Genomic DNA, 22891 nt, shown 5'->3' on the forward strand with positions numbered 1-22891 from the left:
AATTAAAGCGTAATCGGATACCTCAGTACTGTGGTCGTATTTTATATCATGCGCTTATTACATCATATACGATTTCTCTTATCAACAGTCCTGTAGTGATAAGTAATTAAATACATCGTTCTTCAAACCCAGCGGATATCTTCTGTTCCTGAATATAAGCTACTGTACTTCGTCATTGAATCTAGCTCTCATTAGTTTAATACGATGAACGGATTAGAAGATGCCGGGAAGTTAGTCTCGTCGAACGGCTGTTCCTCGGATTCTGGAATATTTACTTCCGGCTTCTGGCAAACGAGAGCACCGCATCGATTTTTGCAGCACTTGTTCATCCCACGGCAGTCACTGTCTATTGTACACATGGATGAGCATATCCATCTACCAGTAGGCTCTCTAGGGCAGAGACCTGGTTTTTCTGTGGGATTAAATGTTAGTAAACATCCACGCATTGTTCATGAATCAAATGGTAATGTACATCTCGTGAAGAGTCTACTTCAATTTGAGAATCTAAAAAAGAAGTCGTCAATCGTGGAATTATATGGAATTTTATGGAATGTTGTACGTACAGTAGTCGGACTTTTATTGAAAAGTATTATAAAAAAAGTCCGATTAAAGAACTTTAGAACAGCCTTTGCAAAAACTCACCGTAGTTATTTGGTTGTCGCTGAGTAACTGGTCTAGAGCACACAGCTCCACCGCAGCTCGTAGGACAGCATTTGCCATAACTCTCGCAATGAGCGTCCACGAGACAAGACCTGGAACATATCTGCACTGGCAAAGGAGGTGGACACGAGCCAGGTTTTTCCCGATAGTAATTAAAATTTCCCTGAGCCCAGGCCACCCCTGCAATGACCAGAACCAAGGCGAGCACCCTAGTCGGCAATACGTAGAGAGCCATCACTTGTGAATCTCTCAGCCTATTATCCGTGAATGGAGAAACAAGTTTCGAGGATTTTCGTAACAGGTACTAATCCTATCCTCGCGCGAGCCAGGCAAGAGTGACGTTTCAACGTCGAAGGATTACGCGGCCGAGGAGTCAAACCAGATACGAGTTTTCTGGCTGAAAATTCTAACCGCGATGGGCGAATCGCGACGCTTTGTGCGAGCTGGAAGTTCCACTCTCCTTTTTATGCCTCCGGTAAGTAAGCTTCTACGAACTTTGCATGCAAGGAGTATGACACGCGTGTTAATGCACACATTCGCAGGCCCCTGAACCCACCCGGCCCGTTCTCCGGGATGTCGGCATCCTTTGGTATCTTGGTTCTCCTCGCACTTGATCAAGTTGTGCAATCAAATAGGAAACCGCAGGACCCGCAAGATTGGTGGAGAATCTCATCCGGAGGAAGGAAACGTCGATTAAGGAACACTCCCAGGGGGAGGGAAGAGAGCAGCCTAGGAACGTGAAAATGTTTTATATTTTCAAGATGGCGAGCGCTACGTACCTCCGGTAAAACCGTAATCTCGCAATATTTCGCCGAAGTCTGGCCCGCGTCCTTCATCGTGATGTATACGCGTGACATGTACGTTGCGACAAACTCGAAGGACGACTGGTATCGACGCTTTCCTCTCTATCCCTACCATTCGTGGTTCCCCGTCTATTTATATCCAGGTCCGTCTTCTCCGGACTTGTGCTGAAGGCGATTCATTCATTCAATTAACGTATGCGGCTAGTAGCAAAGTGAGGAATGAAGGAACCCGGTGTACAGTCAGTCGTTCGTTCATTCATTCATTCATTCACGAGCCGCAATTATTTCTCCCGCTTAAAAGCCACCTGTTTGCAGGGAATCATGTCAAGGGCTTTGTCGCATCGTTTCGGGAGGAGAACCGAAATGGACGTCGATCCACTAATTCAATCCCTGTATGCACAATGTACACTGCAGAAAACATCAGGATCAAAAGTGGAGGAGCGAACATCCTTCAATAGTCCCATCTCGTATCACGCATTACAACTGTTCTTCTGCTTAATCTACTTAAACGATTCCTTACGTCCTACCGAGTCATGTTGCAGATCTTATCGAGTTACTCTTCCCGTTTAAAAGACACCTCACATCGCGCCCAGCCGTGTCGCAGATATTATCTGGCCATTCCTCTCGTTTCGGAGCATACTTCTGCCGCCGATTTTATCTCCCGTGTCTGAAGAAAACGATTCCGCCCATGGTATGTATGTACAATATTAAATTTCCGCCTACAGCGTTTAAACTGCTCCTCCGTTTCGTTTGTTCAATAAGCTCATGTCGCGGATTTTATCGTGTTCAGGCGATCGGCGGCATCGATCGGGAAACAGGAGAATTTTCCACGTCTGGGAACCGGAGGACCTGGCAAGGATGTCCCGATGGGCCCGGAAATAAGTGCGGGGATGTTCCTCTGCATCGCGTTCGCAGTGATGTTCATGTATTGTGGAAGATGGTCCGTCGATGTTGGCCCGTCCACGACGTCCACGTCGATGATCTCGGTAGGGTCGATTTTGCGTTCCAAGACTCTTTCCGTTTTCTGGGACTCTATCTCCATTCTGGCATTTTCAATGTTTTTAGTAACCTCTGGAGAGGAGTCTGAAGAATTAACTGCCGCTACCGAGACAGCTTCTTGTTCGCCATTTAGATTCTCAGCTTTCGACGGATCGCTTAGGTCTGAACAGGTTCTCTCACGGTCGCATGCTTTTGGACAGACATTTGCATAATCAAGGGATGCGTGAGAATGGTCCGGAGATGATTCAAACTGATGCTGAGAACTCGGGATCATCGACGAGGATGATCCCGAAGAAGACGCTGAACAGTCTGACGTGGATGATGGGGATGTGGGATCGCAGTTTCGAGACTGGCGGTTTTCTGAAGACGAATTCGCTTCCTGACCTGAAGATGTTCCCGACGACTCAGGATATCTTGGCTGGTCGCTTGGAGAATCAGGCGTCTTCGGGTCGTCGGCATGCAAGGCACCGTTGTGTTTAAACACTGGAAATGTACGAATATCTATGTCATATAGAATCGACGAAAAGTATTCGTGGAAGATGGAAGCAGGGATGAAGACTCACAGTGGACGGGTAATCCGGACGGAGGGAACGCAATGTAATACTCGTTGGTCTTCTGGTCTACAGCAGGCTGATGTGTCTGGATGCCATTTGGCAGCGCAGTCGTGGGTGAAGAATTCTCGCATAATAGTGGCGAGCAAGTGCCATTGACTGGTTTGGGAGTCGACGGAACCTCGTAGCACTTAATTCCGTTTCTGTCCTCCCTCCGGTTGCGAAGCTGCGAGGAAAAGGCGAATTTATCATTGCGATCGACTCAGACGGCAATTTCACCCGGGCTTAAAGTGCAGCAGACTTGTCTCGCGAGGGTATTTAAAGCCGAGTGAATCATAAGATCCGCGTACGCGGTTTTACACACCCTTTTGTCTTCAGGGTCCGAATGTGTACCACTGTCACCGAGGCTGGTTCCACTGCAGCCACTGACGGTGCTCATCCGACCGGAAGATGACGAGCCTTGTTAGAGAACATTAAGAGAGATTAATTGAAACACATCCTCAGAGAGAAGTCAAAATATGTTCCGAAGAGATATACGCACTGGATGTACTGCGGAGGCTGAGGCTGCTGCAAGGTCGACGGTCGCTGTGCACCGTCACTGGCACCTCCATCTTATTCGTCGATGGAGTATCCTCGCAAGAGCTCATCGACTCCTTGGCATCTGAACGAAAAATGAATAGTCTCGGTGCAACGAACATCTCGACCAGCGTGTCATAACGATCGCTCTTCCACATACCTTTCTTGCCCTTCGAGAAGAACTTCCGAATCTTGTCGAAGGGAGTCGGGGCCTTCATCTCCTCTTTCAGCCTTTTCTGTATCTTCTCGTACTCCTCCCTCATCGTGGCAAGCTGCCTTTGCTTGTCCTTGAAGCTCTGCTGGACGTCGTTTCGGTTCCGCCAGTTCTCTACCAGACGTTCTACCTCGGAAATCGTGAAGACGTCGTTCTTGAAGTCGTTGATGATCTCCAGGAGTTCATCCTGCGGCCCCGAAGAGTCGTTCGACCTTGTGGTCGAATTTGAAGATCTGGTCGATGCACTCTGATCTCTCGAGCGAATATCAGAGGTTGATGCATTGCTGGGGGCAACCGGGCGGGTTGTCGATACCTTTTGAGGATCTACTAAGAAAATCACCCGTTTCAGTATCAAGCGACAATAAAAATTAATTTCCTTGGCTTTTCACAGGTCGTACCTGCAGGATGCATCGCCAAGTAGCCTTGAGAGGGCGACTCAAAGTCGCTGAACGTCGTCAAGGACGTCGATGCCGAAGATGCAGCATCGGAGGCCGCAGCAGTTGGTACCGGAGTTGGTCCAGCTACTGGAGTGGTGCAGTTGTTTCGAGAGGGATTTGTCGATTGCTGAGGAGGTGCTATCAATACTGTAAGAGGTCTAGCAGCTGGAGGGACAGAATAAACCTCGCTCAGTGGTCGAGGACGACAGTACTCTTGCTGACCACAGTCATCATTCGACATCCCCGATGCTGATGTCGGTGTCGCAACAGGCGTAGTTGCAGCAACCGCAGTCGAGTCGTCTAAAAGACGCAAAATATTTTTAATCCACGGAGATATTAAGCGATAAATCAAAAGCTAGGTCTAATTCGAGTTCTTCCAGCATTACTCACCAGGCGTGGGTTTATTAACGGACTCGCTCACGATCTTCAGGTAGCTGTACATGCTTGTAAATTCGTTCATTTGCTGGAGTTCCAAGTCGTCGTGGGAAGCGTTGGAGAATATTGAAGAAGGTGACCAAATGTAATGGGAAAAAAAAAAAATTAGGAGAAATTAAAACATGTGTTCTGGACGTGTTACGCGACCGCTAATGTAGCATATAAGCATAGTTGTAAGTAATCGTACCATGTACCCGCGAAGCTGATGAGCTAATTTCGCGTGGCCGGCTTGCTCGGCGATCTCAGCTGGCGTTAAGTCGGAAATATTCCGTAAATCGCAGGCGATATCACCGCCAGGACACTCTAACAGCTGCCAAGTGAGCTTTTCGAGGCCAAAACGTGCCGCGAAATGGAGCAGAGTTGGATACTCCTCCGAGCCTATAAAAGATGAAAATCGAGTTAAAACTGGAAATTAAATTCTAAAAGTAACTAATAATTTCAGCGATAAACTTCAACGTTGACATGGAAACCACCTTCAGCCGACTCTGCAAAATAATTTCCTAACTCGCTACGAAAAAAGCAACACCAGCAGAATGATTGACACTCAGAAAATTCGCTGGCTCGGTAGATAGTCCCATCGAGGCATCGCTAACTTTTTCGCTGAATCGTTAAAACGGATCTTTGTCGTCACTTTCTACAGCCATATAGATTTAGTATAAAACAGGCGAGATTAAAATTTGATCACTTACTCGCTTGATTTCTTAGCAGAGAGACTTGCATCACGCCTCCTGGTCTGGACAGGAGACTGAAATGCGGAGGTATGTTCCTCTGGAATGAATGTACCATCCAATTGTCGAGTTGCTCGCGATCGCCCGAGCTGAAGCCGAAGGTCTGCAAGCAAGAATAAAAATTAGATGTTCATACAATTGAAAAAAATATAGAAGAATAAGGAACTAGCTGGCTAAATCAGAATTAAGACAAGCCGCTACCCACTTGGCAGATGAACTGAAGAGGATTATCTTGGGCTCGGAGGATCTGGTCCAGTTCTCTAAGTCTGCTCTCGCACTTGATCTGCCGACTCCCGAGGGCGCATCCATTTTTAATTATCCTGACGCCGATCAGCATGGAAACTTCCAGGCACCTATCGGGCACGGAGAACTGCAAGGTGTAAGGATTTCTTCTCTTCACCTGGTTCACCTCGATCGCCTCGCCACAGCGATCCACCATCACGGAGACATTATCCTCCGGCAGCAAAGGATCGTTCAGAAGAGCGATCACTCGACTCTGCCCCTGAAATCGATGCAACGATGTATTTATGACATATAATATTAATTACAGGAAATTAGTCGACGGAGCCATCCTAGAGGGAGTTTGAAGGAGCCCAGCCCCCTGCGAACACGCGATTATGTATCCTCCGGTCGAAGGAAAACAAATCCTTCTGGGTAATTCAAGGGAGCCAGTGAAAGAGAAAATAATCCGGAAGCCGCAGTTAATCACGGCCTTCCAGAATCCCCGTTTGAAAGGAGCCGCCGAAAGCAACCGGAGCTCCTTTTTTCCAGGAAAGTCGCTTCCCCGTCTCTCTTTCTCGCACTGATTTCTCCTCCTCTGAAATAGATCCGTCAGGCCGTCTCTCATCCTCGACTTACAGTCTTGACTTTTTTCGGCAGGACCGAGAATCCTGTCTTGTCGGGCCGCATCGCTGTAACCTGAGTCGTCGACAGGATGGCCACTGCGGCTCCCAGGAATTCCCCCACGAAAGTCTCGTCCTGATCCTTGACGAAGTATTTCCGCCATTGGGGGTACGATGCGAGAGATGCTCGGTGCTCGTTGGTGATGTGACCATCGTGGACCCCCAGCATCATCGCCAGGACTCTATCAGGAGCCAGCTGGCTTGTGAGGCTCGCCAGGATCGAGGATTTGCTTACGGCTCGCTCCAACAAAACCGGACAGATGACGACGATCTGCAGCTTCGAGTTTCGTATTTTACCCCTCAGGTCCAGTGGTATCGGCTCCTCCACCGTAACTCGGCGTACCCTGAAAACGTGCAAATATGTGGATATTTATAGAAGTCTGGAAACAGCGGGGCAGAATTGCTTCTCGCACGTGTCTCCAAAGCGAACCGCGATAATAACCCACGCTCGCGGTATTCTCGGGCAATTTCGTAATCCGCGGACAAGCTGAGATTTAAAACCGCGCCGAATCTCGAATCTGATGTTGACCAGATTTACGTGACGAATGGCACGTTTCGTTCCCTATCCCCGATAGAACGCAAATCCGATATTCCCGGATCCCGTATATTACTAGAAATCGTGGCAAGGACAGTGACCATTATCTCGCCCAAGAGATTGCACCACGCTGCGTCCTCAAAATTCATTACAATTCCCTGCAATTTTTTCTTATACAATCGACAAATCCAAATGGAATATTTATCGATAGGACCTTGTTAGAAAAATCTAAAAGAACCCGCGTGTATATTATATTTTCATTCTCGAGCCCAAAATGGCGGCCAGAAAAAGAATTTTACTGCAACGCCAATGACACGGAAAATCGAAGATCTTTCATTTCTGTGTAACAAGATGCTTAAAAAAAAAAAAAAAAATTGATTTTCTTATGGAGATCATACGTGACTGAGAAATGGAAATTGATGAGCAAGCGAAATCTATTAAACGATGAGGATATCCTACGCAAACCTGTGCCGTATCGTAATAAAATAATTATTATTATTATAATAAGTAAATTGTCAAAATGAAATCCGACTTTTTCGACCTTCCACCGTGGCCGGCCCCTTAAACGGCGTGCCCACCGCGACATTAACCTCCCGAAATAATTCCGAGTATAATTAAAACCGCGAATCTCGCCCGTGTCCTCCCCCTCGCGCAACAAGACGAACAAATCCGCATCCCGGTCCCCGCGGTCTGGCGGGTCTTGCACTCCAGCGTTAAAGCGATCTAATAATACCCGAAATAGCGAAATAGTCCCGAGGGTATTACTTGTAGGGCGGCCTGCTCTGCTGTCGGCTAATTTGCTCGAAGCACGCCGCGAGGTAGTTCACCCAGAGAGCGGAGACCTCGCTCTCGTTGCTGGACACGAACACCACGTCGACTTCCGGCGGGCTCGGCGAGGTCGTCGGGGCGGACATCTCGTTCCGACGTCCAGTTGAACTTCCGCCAACAACGGCCCGGCCACCTGGGGATATATACAGGAAGCGCGGGTCAAAAAGGAGAACTCGAGAAAATATGGCCCGAGACGGACTCGCGGCTGTACCTGGGGGTTTATTTCCGGCGAGCGGAAGTCGAGGACCAACGTGGCCCTCGACCCCGAGGGCGCGACCCGGAAAACGCGGAAGGGAGCCCCGGGGGGAAAATCTGAGAAAATTCACCCTCGAGGATCGAATTGGGAGTCCCGGACGAGAGACGCGGCCGTTCGACGTTAAGGCCAAGTCGAGTCTCCTCGTGTAACCTCCAATGCCCGGACTTTTCTCTTCCCTCCGTTCCCTCTCCTCGCTCGCGCATATTCCCCCCCTCGAGACTCTCCTTGCCCATCCACGCCCTTCTATTTCCGCCATAGGCCAGAACCCCGTTTACCGACCGCCCGATTACGATTATTTGTCCAACCGATATGCCCCGGTCGAAAGAAATTTCCTACGCTCGGGGGAAACCGCCGACTCGAGAAACTGGGCCTCTAAGAAGGAAGACGGAGTTGGGGGATCTTTCGTTTTTTTCCACCCCTTTTTTTACGGCCAACTCTTCTCGACATTACAGTATATCGGATTCATATGGGTGATCCGATTTTTAGTCTCGTGGTTTTTGGTGATTTCGGTCATTTTCGAGATTCATACGGAATTTTTAGGCACCTTCGGGACACCTTGATTTCTCAGGAAGGGGCCAGTCGACGACGAGGAATGTCCACTTTCGTTATTAGGGAAGGATTGACGACAATGGTTCCCACTTCCTTCGGTTCCTCGTCACCCCGTGCCATTTTGTTTGCGTCACGGCCGTTTACTGACGACAATCGCGATTGTTTGTCCGTCGATAGCGAGGGCCGAACTCGAAGAAGGCGAGAGAAATTCCTGGTTACAGAGAATGGGGGAAACACCGGATACGGAAAAGACGATAACAATTCGGCGCGCCGTGTTACGAAAATTCGGGAAAATATATCTGGCAGCGGGGCTATTAATTCCCTCCTCCTCCTCCTCCTCCCCCCTCCGTGAAAACAAAATCCCTCGTGTTTGTTTATCGCCACGACGCGTCTATAAGAGAGACAGGAAACGCGAGCAGTCTCCCTTAAAAATTTCAACATTCACGAGCACATCCGCCCGTGCCGAAGAAATTCCTCCGCGACTTAACAAGGACACTTTTGTCAAGGAACGACCCGAAGAATCTTGGAAATTCTCATTTACATATCGGAATGGAAGGAATGCCTAACGAGCACTCGCCATCGCTCTTTGGCGTGACCTTTTTTTAACGCCCTCGAAATCTCCATATTTCGGCTAAAAGATATGCCTCCAAAAAATAATTAAAAAAAAAAGAGAGGCCAGTCAATAATAAAATAAACCTCACATTTAAAATCCACAATCTTTCTATACGAGTTACAATGCTTTTCCCCGTTCGATCAGCTAAATTTATTTACGACCAGCGGATATAAACTCGATATTTATTTTTTGTGATTTTCGGGGGAACATCTGGACCTCTTTGCAGCATCCGGGAGTCCCTCGGTATAATCTGTGGCAATTAGGGTCGTTTTCCGCTATCTGGGAGGTATTTCCCCGCTATGTAGCTTTCTTTGCCCATCTGCACCCTTCCATTTCCGCCTCGGGCCAGGATCGCTCGCCAGACGACGATTACGATTATTTATCCAACGCCACGAGATCAACGCGCGAGAGCAGGAAGATCTTCTCTGGAGAAGCGGGGCGCTCGTTTGGATTAATCCACGTGTCGCGGGTCATCTGGGCAACGTTTCCCGTCTCGTACTTTTGCCAAGAAAAACAATAGTCTTATTGGCCGTGCCATCGGGAGTGCTTTTAGCGAAACGAGGCTCGATTATACACGAGATATCTCCTCAGCCCCGAGTCCACCGGAGACGTCTCGTTATTTAACGCTTGGTTTAATTGACCTTTAAATTTACTCGTCACCTAGCCGATCGTTTCTCGTTTCGCACTTTTGCCTGCCGAGGCGATGATCTTGTTACCCAAACTGCCGAGTAGAGTTTGACGGTAACTTAAATATGACCAATCCTTTTCTAAAAAACCCTGACGGCATTTTCCCCGGCATTCACTTCTGACAGTCGACTCGAGGTAAAATACCAAATTAATCGTAATCAATATCAACGAATTATAATTCTTCATTGATTTCCATATTAGGGCAGATCGAGTTATATACACCGGGAGGCTTGGGAGGTCTTTTTAAGAAAACGGAGGTATTTTTAAAAATTATTATTTAAGCTAGGAAATCGTACTTAGAAAAATTGAGAACACTTACACACGCGCGGAGGTTGTATACTTGGAAGTTGTACGCGCAATCCTGACAGATCGAGCGCGCGAATTATTCGGGGATCCTCGGTATATTCGGTCTTGGGTTTTCAGTTATCCGGGATTCGAGGGCCCGAATGATTCGACGACGTCGAGAGCTCGAAATCGGAGCGCTTTTCGATATTCCGACCGGATAGAAGCTTCATCGAGGCGGCGACTCGACTGCCGCATCGGCGGAGCTTCGGCTTTGGAAGGCGCAGCATACGGCTTCCGTTTTCGGCATTTCCGGTCGCTACGAAGTACGACTGCGTGGTCGGAATACTCAGGACCGGTGCCGATCATCCGTAGTCGATGTTCGACGTCGATCGACGGATGTCGGAATTGTCTAGAGGAAACGAGCGTGTTCCCTGCAGCGACCGACATACGATTCGATGCGTACTAGGCTCGTAAACGCATGCGGAATGGGCATAGAAATTTAACCACAAATTTGAGGTCTTGAAAAACAAAATAAATCGTCAGGTATCCGATGGGCATCGAAATTTAACTGTAAATTTAGGGGCTTGAAAAACAAAGCATAGGACATCCGATGGGCACCAAAAATTGAAGATAAATTTATGGATATAGAAGAAACGTTAATTTCAGCACATCCGATTTTGTAATGACACGCGGAGTATGAAAATTTCAATGGGAAGTTTATGGGCTTGGAAAGAAAAAATAAATCTCCGTACACCGGATTTTTTAATGGTGCACAGAATGGGCATGGTAATTTCACTGTGGATTTAGGAACAGGAAAAAAAAAATGAATCAGGATATTCGAGAATTTTGCTCGGAGAAAAATTGACATATTAAATTAAACACGAAGAGCCCTCGAAGGCATTTCTTACCCCGCGATTTGTAAACGAGGGAGTAATTTTGCTAGGCCATTATTGCGTCGAGAAATATACCGCCGGACATCGCCGATTGACCAATCAAGCCTTATCATCAATAGGACTTGAAGAGAAATGGCGATCTCGATTGACACCGCTGGTTTCGCGATGCCTTATCATTCGCGTTCGTTAGCGCGACTTGTCGAGATGCGCTCAAAGAACTTCCGATCTGGTTTACTGCTGCGCGTTTTCATGGCATAATGTCTGGTTATCAATCGAGTCGATAACGCATCTCGGTATAAAACCGCAATAAAATCGGGCAACCCCGATCTGCCACGGCCAATAAAATCCAAGGTTTCCCGAAGAACTTTCTTGATAAAGATGATAACACTGCACGTGTTGGACACGGATCGCGTAGAAATGGTGTATAAATGGCGTATATATGACGGACAAATCGCTTACAAATGGAGACAAGCATTGCGCGACTTGCGGCGATCCATCGGACAGTCGCAGCTGTTCCAATTAATATTTCTCCTCCCAATAGAAGCAATCGATGCAGCCCAACAATTAGTCGTTCCACCGATTAACGGACTCGGCTCAATTGGCCGTCCTTCCTTATTACCGACTCCCGCGCCGTCTTGGAATAATGAATCTAAATCACCGATGCGCAAACTCATACGCACAGGATGTGCGATATTCTTCCATATTTATTGGCCGAGAAGAGCATCAACGGTTGCGCAATAATAGTCGAGGGCAAGTTTGCGGGACATTGTCGATCGGGCATTCCAGAAATGGCGAGAGCTGGAGAGCCGGCGATGCATATCGGCTCGCCTTTATGTGCCAGGAACTGTTAACGTATCGCTCGGTAATTAGCCAGTGCACGGCCACGGGCCTGTATGTACGTAGATACATATAAGTGTTACCGCTAGGCGAGACGGGCGGAATTCTAAATGTTCTCGTCACATTCGATCGCGGTCGGCACGTGCTGGCCAATTTAAAGTGCGCGCTCTTCTCTATAGGGCATCTCTATGGAGCCATTCCAGCGGTGATAAGTCGAGGCTTTGCGTGGTACCCGCGACCCCCCAGGGTGCCGGCAAAGAGACATTTATGGAAGATGCAACGGATTATTGACGGCAAAACCTCAGGATTCAGAATTTCGAACGGATTAACCAGGGCAAAAAGATAAAGTAGAAAAACAAAGAAAATCAAATCAAGACACACGGTTGAGCTTCGAGCCAAATACATATAAACAGTTATTCTAGCAGTGATGAGTCGAGGCTTCGTCCGGCACTCTGCGACTCCCCTGAGTACCAGGAAAGATATGGGGCATTTATGAAAGATGCATCGGATTTTGGCCGGCAGAACCTCAGGATTTGGGTTTCAGAACTGATCAACCAGAGAAGAGGAAAAGACGAGCCACAGCGGCTTCGTTAAACGAGGAACTTCGCTTTGAGCGCGGGCCTTTGCTCTTGGGGTATCCGGCGAATGCCGGAGTTTAATGCTCTTGCCGGCCTCGCCGTAAAGATCCCGACAAAGCCGACTTTATACTTTGGGTGGCCAGATCAAAGGTTACCGGGATGAAGGGTAAGACAGACAGGAGATGGAATTACTCGCACCTAAGCTGCTCCTTGGGCGAGTATAATGGCCTATGTCGTCGAAACGAATATTTCCCGGGTCCCTGCGGACGCCATTTCGATGCAAGATTTCTCAGCATGTAAATTAAGCTAACAAAATATACCATCATAAAAAAAAAAGAACGCAACAAATTTTACTCACGTTTGCCAACCCCGTCTCTGCGTCTTCTTCGCCCTACAGCCTTAACAGGGACGCCATCTTCCGTTTCGTGAACAATGGCGTCGACGACGTCCACCCCGATTTTAGCGTTCGGTTCTGAGAGGAACCTCTCAACGAACTGTCCTGGTCTCCTCCCGGAATGGGTCGGCGACATGTCGAGTCTGTTATTAATCCTCGTCCTGGACCTCGTCCTGGCGGCGGTCCTGTCCTTTGCGAGGAAGGATCCGATCGAATGCCTCCTTCCGGAACTCGAGGACCCTGGGTTCGGCAACGTCGAGACGTTGTAATACCTAGCTCCGTCAATTCCCAATGTAACTTTGGCTTCGGAAGGGTCCACCGTGATGTCTTCCTCGTCGTCTTCATCTTCGTCATCGTCGTCGAGATCGATGCAGCAGAAGGTACTGTTTTCCAACATGGCGGCGCCTTCGTGTCCAGGCAGGCCGCAGTAGACCATGTCACTGGAGAGGAGCTCACTGGTCGATTTCAGAACCCTTCGACGTCCAGGTCGTCGCCGATCGGTCTCCGAATGGGAATGCGACCTGTGAGGTAAGTACGGAGAGGGAGGAGCCACATCCGAAGGCCTTGGATCTCCCTTCAGGAACTGCTGGGTCGTCTCCGGGTCCGAGTTGGTGCTCACCGAGCGGAAGAGGCTGCGAAAGCTCCTACGAAGACCCAAAGCTCCGTTGCCGTTGAAGGTCACTCCTACTCCCCCAATCAAACAAACGAATTATTATCAAACATCGAATTTGGCAATAAACCCGTAAAAGAAAACTTCTCTCTCTACACAGACAAAAACATTTTCAAAGTTCATACACCTTTCCTACCCAAGATTTCAGCAAAAAATTACAATAAATCCATCATCCTAAAAAATGAATTACTGTAAATTCATGATAAATTTCTAAACAAATTTATAGTCCTATAGCACCACGTTTGAATTTTGTAAAAATGCAAGGGAATTTAACGTTTACATATCTGTCCTATTATTAAAATACGCCATAAAATTAGCGTACAATGTCTGGTTGAAATTTATATGATTGTAAAATTGGAGTATGTTTTTTCTTTTTTTCTTTTTTTTTAATCTGTGGAGACTCACCGGCGTTGAACCCTCCGTTGGCACCAGGGCTGCCCAGGGTGTTGATTCTGGAGTGCTGCAGCAGACTGGGGATAAATTCCTCGACAGGGGTGGAAGGCTTCGAAGACCCTGAAGCGCTGCTCCTGTTGCTCTCGTGGTGCATCAGGGTGCTAGTCGTAGAAGTGGACACGACGCTGGCGGAGGAGGTCACCCCCATTTTCCCGGACCTCTTCTTGAAGAAGGCCCCGAATCTCTTCGGGCGAGCGGTTCTAGAGAAGCCCAAGGAAGCTCCTCTTACCCCGGCTGCCCCAGGAGTCGCCCCTCCGTCGGCCAGCGAGAAATACGAGGGGTTGTCTGTGAACATACGGAGTCTGCAACTCTAATGCAATCCTATCGATGCGTCGAGGTCGACGGGTGGATTTCTCAGGATCAAACGCAACAACACCCAGCGATAGTCTCCGTAAAATTTCCAAGACCTTTCTGGGATCTCTTCGACACCTCCAAAATAGACTTCTGATAACAGGACACAGTTTGGGAGCAGATAAACCCAAGAGAGATAACCAGCGCACTGGGAATACCTGTTGAGGCCCCACCCTGTTTATCTTGGGTTTTAAATTTTCATTTCGAGCCCAGGTACATTATCAAAGGACTCTCCCTCTTCCTTGTACCGTGTAAGCGTCTGTATTCTTTAAACAAATATTTTGCTTGAATTTCAGGGTTTGACATTTATGGATTCACTCAATTTCCTCCGTTATTGTTCACAGAGTTCCCAGGGGTGGGTTTTCGGCTCGTTCGCTCACTTTTGGCATTCACACCTCGGGGGGAGAAAATGATTCTAGAAAAAGGACTCTGATTTGGTGATATTAATTTCCGGCTTTTGTTTTCCCTGTTCCCGTATGCGCAGTCGGTAGGTAGTCTCCTTTTGGGAGGCCCTTGCGGAGATGCAATCGCGCCTCCTTCGGGGAAGGGTCGCTCCCTGGAGGGATAATCGGCTTTTCCGGATTGGGCACGGGCTTTTCCTGCTTGCACTCGATCTTAACTCTCCAACTTCCGACACTTTACGGCACGAGTCGAGATTCGACGCGGATTAGGTGTCGCTCCATGTGCGGAGTACCTCACTGTCTTGGCTCCTCTTCATCCCCGATGAAATGTCAAAACTCGATACACGGATATACGCGATACCCCCGATAATTACAAAAACTGATTGAATAGATTTTCGTAAAATTTTGAAATTGAATGTAAAATATTTTCGTTTAAACTATTGAAATTTAATGTGCGAAACTCTTTAAGTTTCTGAGATTTAATATAAAATCTCTCTAACGCTGAAAACTTTCAGGTGGCAGATATCAAGATTAGCCGACAGCCTGCGAAGAGTATCGTAGGGAGAGGCGCGATAACGCGTGATAAGAGGCTGGAGAACGGCGCGCAGACTGCGGACGCAGGGCCAAGAAGATGGCCAGGGACTGAGAGGACTGTCGGGGACCGATCAGGGACCGATCAGGGACTGGTCCGCGGTTGTCCCATGGTGCACAAGAGTCGAGAGAACGCGAATGCCGACGAGAGGTGGGGACCGGACGGGAGGTAGGATCTGGTGACGGGGAGGAGACACCGGAAGTAAGCCTCCACCCCGCCACTGCCACCGTTGGCACCACCAATCGCGACAAAATTCTTCCAGGAACGGTCCCTAGGGACGTGCACACCCTGGTCCCAGGTACATCCGACACCGAGAGAGAAGAGCTACGTGAGGAGGATTTCGGTAACCGGAGGAACCTGAGGAGGAAGCTGAAGAGCAACCCGAAGAGATAGCCGAAGAAGTATCAGATGAAGACACGAGACATTGGAAAAAGAGGAAGATTTTATGCTAAACTTAAAACAGGATATTGATAGCAGGGACTCCAAGACGCTTTCTAATATTTCCGATGATCGATGCCGTCTCGGTAGACTAGGAAGTTAATTCGAGGAAATATTTCGAAGTGACACGCGCGTAGGTGGACCAGAGGGGAGAAAGATATGCGTCCGGGTTCCGTGCGCGGTTGGATTTAGTAAATCGTCGCTAGGATTGGGTTGGGTTTCCGCATCGTCTCAGCATCCGGATATCCAAAAGAAGGTCGAATATGAGCCGGATATCCGGATTGTAAGGGGATTTGGATAGTTGGCACGGCTTCGACCGCGGTTTATTAAGGGAGCCACTTGGAATTCTGAGGGTAGAATGACACCAACGGGATGATAAGAGACTTCCTAAAGAAAGTGATTTTATGACTCGATAAATTATTAAAGTCGACTTGGTTTCAGAAGCCCAGCTGTCAAATATCGTCCTTGCAACGTCCTTTGTACCAATTTAAAGGCCCCCACATATATACCCCGAAGAGTGGTTCCGGATAGAGCGGGACGACGGACTTTATCAAAGAGATTAATCCTTTCTTTTCGCAATTATCTCATGGAGATGAATAAAAATCTTTTCATCTCCCTGGGTATTATTCCACCCGTAACGAATTAGAAGAGCACCCTCTTCTCGCTAATAACCCCGCATCTAAAATTAAGCCCGTCAATCTGGCGTAATCTCCCTTCAAAGAATTCCGTCATTCAATTTGAGGCTTAATTAATTGTCAGGCTTGATTCCCAATCAAATATCTACACTTTATGAGGCCCAACATCCCTGTACCGGTACATTAATATGCCATGTTTAATCCGAGGGGTTGCGTGGTTATGGATAAGACGGGATAAAGAAGTTCTTTGGGCGATTGCTCCGTTTTAACTTGACGCAAAATCTACAATGACTTGCCTTTTTCCACGGGTGGAGATATCGGTGATAAGACGTTTTCGAGGAAGTTTTCCCATAAAGGCCCTGCGGTCCTAGGTACATCCACACTTGGAGATACGAGGAAGAGCCCTCGATAAGAGATGGGGACCGCAGAGACCGTAGAGAGTAGACTTGATAATAAGGGGGATAAAGCAGTTTAAGCGGCGGAGAGGAAGAGGGGTATCAATTTATTAAGTTCAACCACACAGAATCTGGACGGTGATGCGGTCATACGCAAAGTGGGATGACGAAGTTCTTCAAGGAGAGATTATTCCGGATCGGGCTGTCCTATTTTCGACCCGCAATTGAGAGGGAAAATAAGACGCCTTAACACTTTCGCTCTCCTCGGCTGAGATTTTAAGAAAATAAACCAAGTGGTTTCACCGGATTTCAATTTCGTTTCAACTTGAATTTCAGCTCAAAATATTTCTAGCCATCTTTCGCGTCTTTGAGTTACAGAAAAAGTTCAGACTACCAGATTATCTTGTCTTTGAAGGTTTATTATATGCAGGTGTACTTTCACCACGGAGTCCCTCGTTGATCCGGATTGCCAGGTCACGTACGGCTTTACAGCAAACAAATGACAATGAGGAGCAGGAATAAATTATGACTAGGGGCGCCAATATTACAAATGCAGTGGCGTCCCCAGGGTCCCGTGGTTGGATGCGACTGAATAGATAAACAGGACCGTAATAAAAAATCGGTGAGCGACGAGCATCGACAATTCCCGACTATCGAAATCGCCGAGGTGACTTGAAATTCCAGGTAATTCCTCGCCAGCCTGTCGGCGAGCTCGTAAAACGGTGGAAAAGAATGCACCCGCGACTGCATCTGCGAATAACGATGCACTCGGATCTCCCTCCAAGCCGCCCTGACTCTCAAAAACCAGAAATAATTAACAAACAGAATTCCACCTCCACCTTCGTCCATTCAAATCACGTAGGTTTGCGGACAATAAATTGCGAGTAAACGCGGGAATAAATCACAGCAAGGGGCGCCAATATCAGAAATGCAGCGGCGCATCCGCAGCGTCGGCGCCGAGGAGTGCAACAAAGTGTGGGCCTTATCGACTCGATAAGCGGCATTCCGAGGGAAATAAAAATAGATCACCGAGAACATCTTCAAGGGCAGGACGGATGATAGGAAAAAAAAGAAAGCAGGGGACGTATCGGCGGCTTAGAATTCCCTGATATCGCGTCCGACCCCCCTGTCGCCCTTGCAGGTTGTCGGCGAGGGGTCCGCGAAGCGGTGACAAGATGAGACACGGGATAACGTGGTTAGATGCATGCGGATGCATGCCTCGAATGCAAACTGCAGGGCTCGGAGGGGTCGGGCCAGGGGCAAGGGAAAAATGAACGGGGGAGGTAAAGATATGCCTTAGGAATAACAGATGCGGCCTGCACTAAGTACGGCTCGGTACGTCTACATTGGCGAGTACGTACGAATGCGCGCAAGTGCGCGCACTATCACAAGGGAGCTCGGATGCATTTGGCGCGAAACGCAGTGGACGTTCGCACAGCCATCGAATGGGATTAGCTGGGGTCTTTAACGTGGGCGAGTATGTGCTCCTGGAGTGAATGCTTATACCTTTATGTATCTCTATGCAGATGCACATCGTTAATACGTACATATGTATATAAGTTCATCTGTGAACATGCATTTAACGTACCGACTGCCATCGTGTTCTTCGGTCTTTTCTTTGGAACAGGTACTGGCCTTTCGCCACTCTGAAACATAAAACGAAGGATGCACATCTCAAGACTAATTCGGGTACGATGCAACCTTGGGACGAGCCGGGAATATGTGGGCATTCTCATGCGGGACGCGAGGGGTGAGGTCCGTCATAGTTCTGGGGGGATTATGGCAGTTATGGGGCTGCGTCCCGACGCCGGACGTCTCGGATGAGGTCGAGGACTGCGAATTGTCGGAAAGCATCGCCAAACACGGTTCGATGAACTTCTCAGGGACCGCGGAGTTAATCCCACGGTTATTTGTGCCATATCTTTCGTAATTAATGAAAGCGGTTAGATGTGTAAACAAGGAATTTATCCCATATTTTGCGGGGCGCGTGCTTAAATTTCAGAGGGGTGAAGCTGGTCTTTAAAGAAGAAAGAACATGATTTAGATCAGGTTCGGTACTTTTAGGCCTTTCTTTAATTGCATCTCGAGTTAATGTCGGTTTTGACGTCTCGTGACTTTACACAGGGCGCGTGCGGTGGCGCACTTTCCATTACGGCAGATAATGGAGGACCAGCTGCACCTCTCCGAAATCTGAAGTTGATCCTGACCAGGAATAGCACAAGTGCCGAGAAAGACCGGAGGCTCGAAGGACACGGGATCGAGGAGCCCCTTCGAATGCACGTGCGGGGCTTTCGTCCCTTCCGGACCCCTCGTCACAAAAAAATTCGACAAAAATACGTGCAGCTGGTATTTTCTCGACAGCCACGCGTATATACCTTCCTTCAAACTATCTCCCCTGATAAAAAGTGCACGAATCACCTGACTAAACTAATCCGAGACAACCCCTTTCTCTGCGCCACAGCGTCCCTTCATAAACCACCCTGTTAAAAGCATTCATAAATTGCATACACTTTTAATACACAAAAGTGCATTAAAGAATGATAACTCGGATGTCTTACAAGTGAACGACGTACCGTCCGCATTTACAATAAATCACTGAACAAGTTTAGGATTTCATAACTACCAAATAATTATTAATTTTCGTGTAACAGATTCATCGAACGCGTTTATAAAATATACTCATAAAATGTAACAAAATTAAAATCCCTTTTTAACGGTGTACCCCCTTTTCTCGATTTTTTTCTCCCAAGCATAGCCAGCTGATAGCTACTTGGTTAGGAAGTAATGGACCTTTCGGTATATATCTTACCGAATTTCGACGTCACTTTCCTTCCCGACAATACCTGTCGGCGGAACGAGCGACTACGAGTAAGTGCGCTGATAAATAAGTTTTCCCACGCTAATGGCACTTCCCACGCGGCCCGGAATCCCGAGGAGCGACGAGGGTCATTTTCCGTGGAAACGACAGCCGAGTTCCCTAACGAGTTCCCTCGCAATATCGCGTGTCATTTTGGAAAATTCGCGCGATCGATCGCCGGTCTCCAGGTCCGGGAAATCAGGGGACGCGCGGGTGCCGACTGGTCGTTTCATTCATCGCCGGAAATAGTACGGAATGTTATATTTGGCGGAGTCGAGTCCGAGTCTCTCGAGACGCCGAGAGGCCTCGACTGGGAGAGACCGGTCTCGCCAAGTTTCTAAGTGTAACGCGATGTTCATTCACGATTTCCCCCGGATATTTTACCCCGATTACCGCCTCGAGCCCTCTAATTCCGCGCAATGGCGATCGCTCTAATTACCTAAATCCCGCTCGGTTATTTCTGGCGCCCTCGCTGCAAGAAATCCAAGATGGCGGCGCGCGAGAAACCGAAACAATCTTTTCAAGCAACGCATTCCTCCTTTTTTTCTTCTATTCTACGAAATACTAAGCGTGCGCAGTTATCACATCCATGCGGGTATTTTCGTGGCGATGTGTTTCGCGGAGTTAGAGGTCGATTTGCGATTTAGACGGTTGTTTATCGAAGCGAGGGAACGTTAAACTCGTGACTATTGACAGCGCCATTAAGTCGAATCGGCGATACGCTGACTTATAAATAAGCGATCTTCTCTCCCACGGCGCGAGACGTGCGCAGCATCCTCGGATCATTTCCCGGGAAATGTCGAATTTATTAAGAATTTCTGCTGGGCTATTAAAAAATGTTCCGAGAGATTTGAAATAATGACAAGTTTCCTTTTTCTTTTATTTTTAGGGAGAGCGATGAGGGATGTTACATGACATGGTCGGTCCGATTGACAACTGAAGCCAAGACATGACAGCTGTAAGTAATATAAGGTTGCAGTGGGGAATATCTTTGGATCATTTCCCGGGAAATGTCGAATTTATTGAGAATCCCTGTGACGGTCTATTAAAACATGTACCGAAAGATTTGGAATAGTGACAAGTTTTCTTTTTCTTTTATTTTTAGGGAGAGCGACGAAGGATGTTACATGACATGGTCGGTCCGATTGACAACCGTAGCCAACAGGACATGACAGCTGCAAGTGACGTAACGTCAATGCGCTCTGCGTGCCCCGCAAGTGTCCACAGGAAGCATTCCTCATGCCGATCAAGCAATAGGAAGTAATTCAAGAAGTCGTTTCTACGATTAAACATCTCGTCTATATGCATATTACGACGGGAAGCTCTTCACTTCCCCTGGTCGCGCCGGTCGAGCACCGCGCGTGATTACTGAGTGATCGTGGAGTGACACGGTAGTAATACTAGATAACATAATGGTACCGTGTACCGGTACCATCCTACGAGATGGGCGAGGCGAGAATTCGATTTTGATATTGGCCAATCAAAACACGCGTCACGTGACCCCGATCAGTAATGAAATTCTGCAACTACTACCAAAACACGCCAAAATTGCAATTAGCAACAAACACCGACGCCCCGAGTTCCAGCAGCCCTGGCATCACCCAACTGTATCCCTATTCACGACCTCGTACGATCCTATAATAAGCATCCCTCCATCCCCTAAGAATATTAAAAAAACAATTTTTTTCTACCACGAAGCTGCAATCATTTACAATGACAATGTCCAAAGTATTGTCCGCCCCCCAGGTTAAACTTGACAGATAATAATAAACGTTTTGCGTATACGCCGAACGAAGGCTTGGCACTTATATGCGCTTGCATATGAATTTGGCGCGAAACTCTTCCGAGTTTCTCGGTTCTAGCACCAGGCGCTGGCGTCATGCGTCGGTGCAACGTCCCTTACGGCCAAGCCTAGGGATTTAATGGAAAATTTAATTATTAATGCGGTTATAGCGGTGATTATCGGCGGATGAATTTTAATAAGAGTGGCGTCAACGTACCCGAGCGTGCTCGTGCCCATAGGAAGCATTCATCATGCGAACCGTGCAGTAGGAAGCGATCGGAGAGGCCGTGTCTACGATTGAACATCTCGTCTATATGTACATTACAAGGGGGAGCAACGAGGCGTAATCTACACCTTTACTTGTCTCGCTGGTCGAGCACCCTACGTGATCGTCGGACGATCGCACCACTAGACGGCGATCCTTGCCGTAAAGAAACGTTGGCCGGTGCGGCCCACGAGCGGTAGGCGGAACGGTCGCGAGTCGTCGATTCCGACGTTGTTGGTCAATCCGGGCACGAAGCACGTGACTCGAGCTAATAGAAATTCCGCAGGGGAAGAGCCGGAGGAAGAAGAGGCGGTCTTTTTAGGTCCGATCGAATGGAACGTGCAGCGCGTGCCTAGCTTATTTTCACGAGCCAATCCGCCGAGGTGAGCCCCCGGTTCGTAGAACCTCGAGTCGACCCGGTATCCCCGACGCTCCTATTCGCACCCTGGATTCAGAGGATCCATGGTACACCAGAGAGCTTCCAGGTGAACATGATTTTTCCTTAATCCAATCCAGGGGTGGAGAACCCCGAATCGACCGAATCGCCTGGCTACTTTTGATAACTAATATGAAAAAAAAAGAAAAAAAGATGGGGTACCTTCTCGCGCCGAAGAGCCGCAAATCGACCAAATCGTCTGGCTACTATTGTTAAATGATATGGAAAAAAAAAAAGATGGTGCACCTTTTCGCGTCGAAGAGTCGCAAATCGACCAAATCGTCTGGCTACTATTGTTAAATGATATGGAAAAAAAATGGTGTATCTTATCGTGCTCTGGGGTCGGATGATGCTTGATACACCTGATAGCTTCCAAGTGGACAGGACTCTTTCTTGACTTGAACAAAGTCTGGAGAGCCGAGAATCGGCAGAATTATCGGGATAATTTTGATAAATAATAAGGAATTCTAATGCCTCATACGATCAGCTGTGGTGCTGGTGGTCGACACCGATTTGGATCTGGAAGCGAGCGCTTTGTTGGAGGGTTTTCGAGTTTACTGATCATTATTTGTAGAGTTGTACTTACAGGTTTGGTGTCGACTGTCTTTGGTATCGACTTTCACCGTCGGAGAGAGGAGTTTGACGTTTTGCGAGGGATATTCCTAGCGGCAGAGTCGGCTGTCCAGGTTGCCGTAGTTCGTACCGTGGATGGTCTAATTCGGGACGGTATGCCGATACGACGGCGCTTTTTGGACCGGTCGAGGTCTCATTTGTCAGGACTGCAGCATCCGGTTCTTGGGAGAGGTGTCCTGGTACCGTGGACTAGAAGCGGAAGAATCGTGTCCGAAGATCGGG

The 22891-nt window shown here is 48.0% G+C and overlaps 2 protein-coding genes across 3 annotated transcripts; both read right to left on the minus strand.

Annotated features, from left to right (window-relative positions):
- Window positions 1–18: 18 nt before the first annotated feature.
- LOC105697491 (waprin-Phi1) lies at window positions 19–1093 on the minus strand. Its single transcript, XM_012420849.2, has 2 exons — window positions 643–1093; window positions 19–412 (listed from the first exon to the last, which is right to left on the minus strand). The coding sequence occupies exons 1-2, from the start codon at window positions 893–895 to the stop codon at window positions 192–194; spliced, it is 474 nt and encodes a 157-aa protein (XP_012276272.1). The 5' UTR covers window positions 896–1093; the 3' UTR covers window positions 19–191.
- Window positions 643–22737, minus strand: LOC105697575. Of its 2 annotated transcripts, XM_012421013.2 has the most exons (17): window positions 22623–22737; window positions 18284–18341; window positions 13836–14168; window positions 12725–13444; window positions 7606–7801; window positions 6262–6649; window positions 5609–5905; window positions 5365–5506; window positions 4863–5053; window positions 4631–4703; window positions 4202–4540; window positions 3750–4130; window positions 3555–3674; window positions 3378–3472; window positions 3026–3239; window positions 1440–2945; window positions 643–752 (listed from the first exon to the last, which is right to left on the minus strand). In XM_012421013.2, exons 2-16 carry the CDS (start codon window positions 18291–18293, stop codon window positions 2227–2229), a joined length of 4218 nt encoding a protein of 1405 aa, XP_012276436.1. In that variant the 5' UTR covers window positions 18294–18341; window positions 22623–22737; the 3' UTR covers window positions 643–752; window positions 1440–2226. The 2 variants fall into 2 exon arrangements, with proteins under 2 accessions (XP_012276436.1, XP_023288453.1); XM_023432685.1 differs by having other exon boundaries at window positions 3555–4130.
- Between the last annotated feature and the right edge of the window lie 154 nt (window positions 22738–22891).

The sequence above is a fragment of the Orussus abietinus genome, unplaced genomic scaffold, assembly GCF_000612105.2.
Source record: "Orussus abietinus isolate OABI.00-Male unplaced genomic scaffold, Oabi_2.0 scaffold39, whole genome shotgun sequence".
In the NCBI taxonomy this organism is placed as follows: domain Eukaryota; kingdom Metazoa; phylum Arthropoda; class Insecta; order Hymenoptera; family Orussidae; genus Orussus; species Orussus abietinus.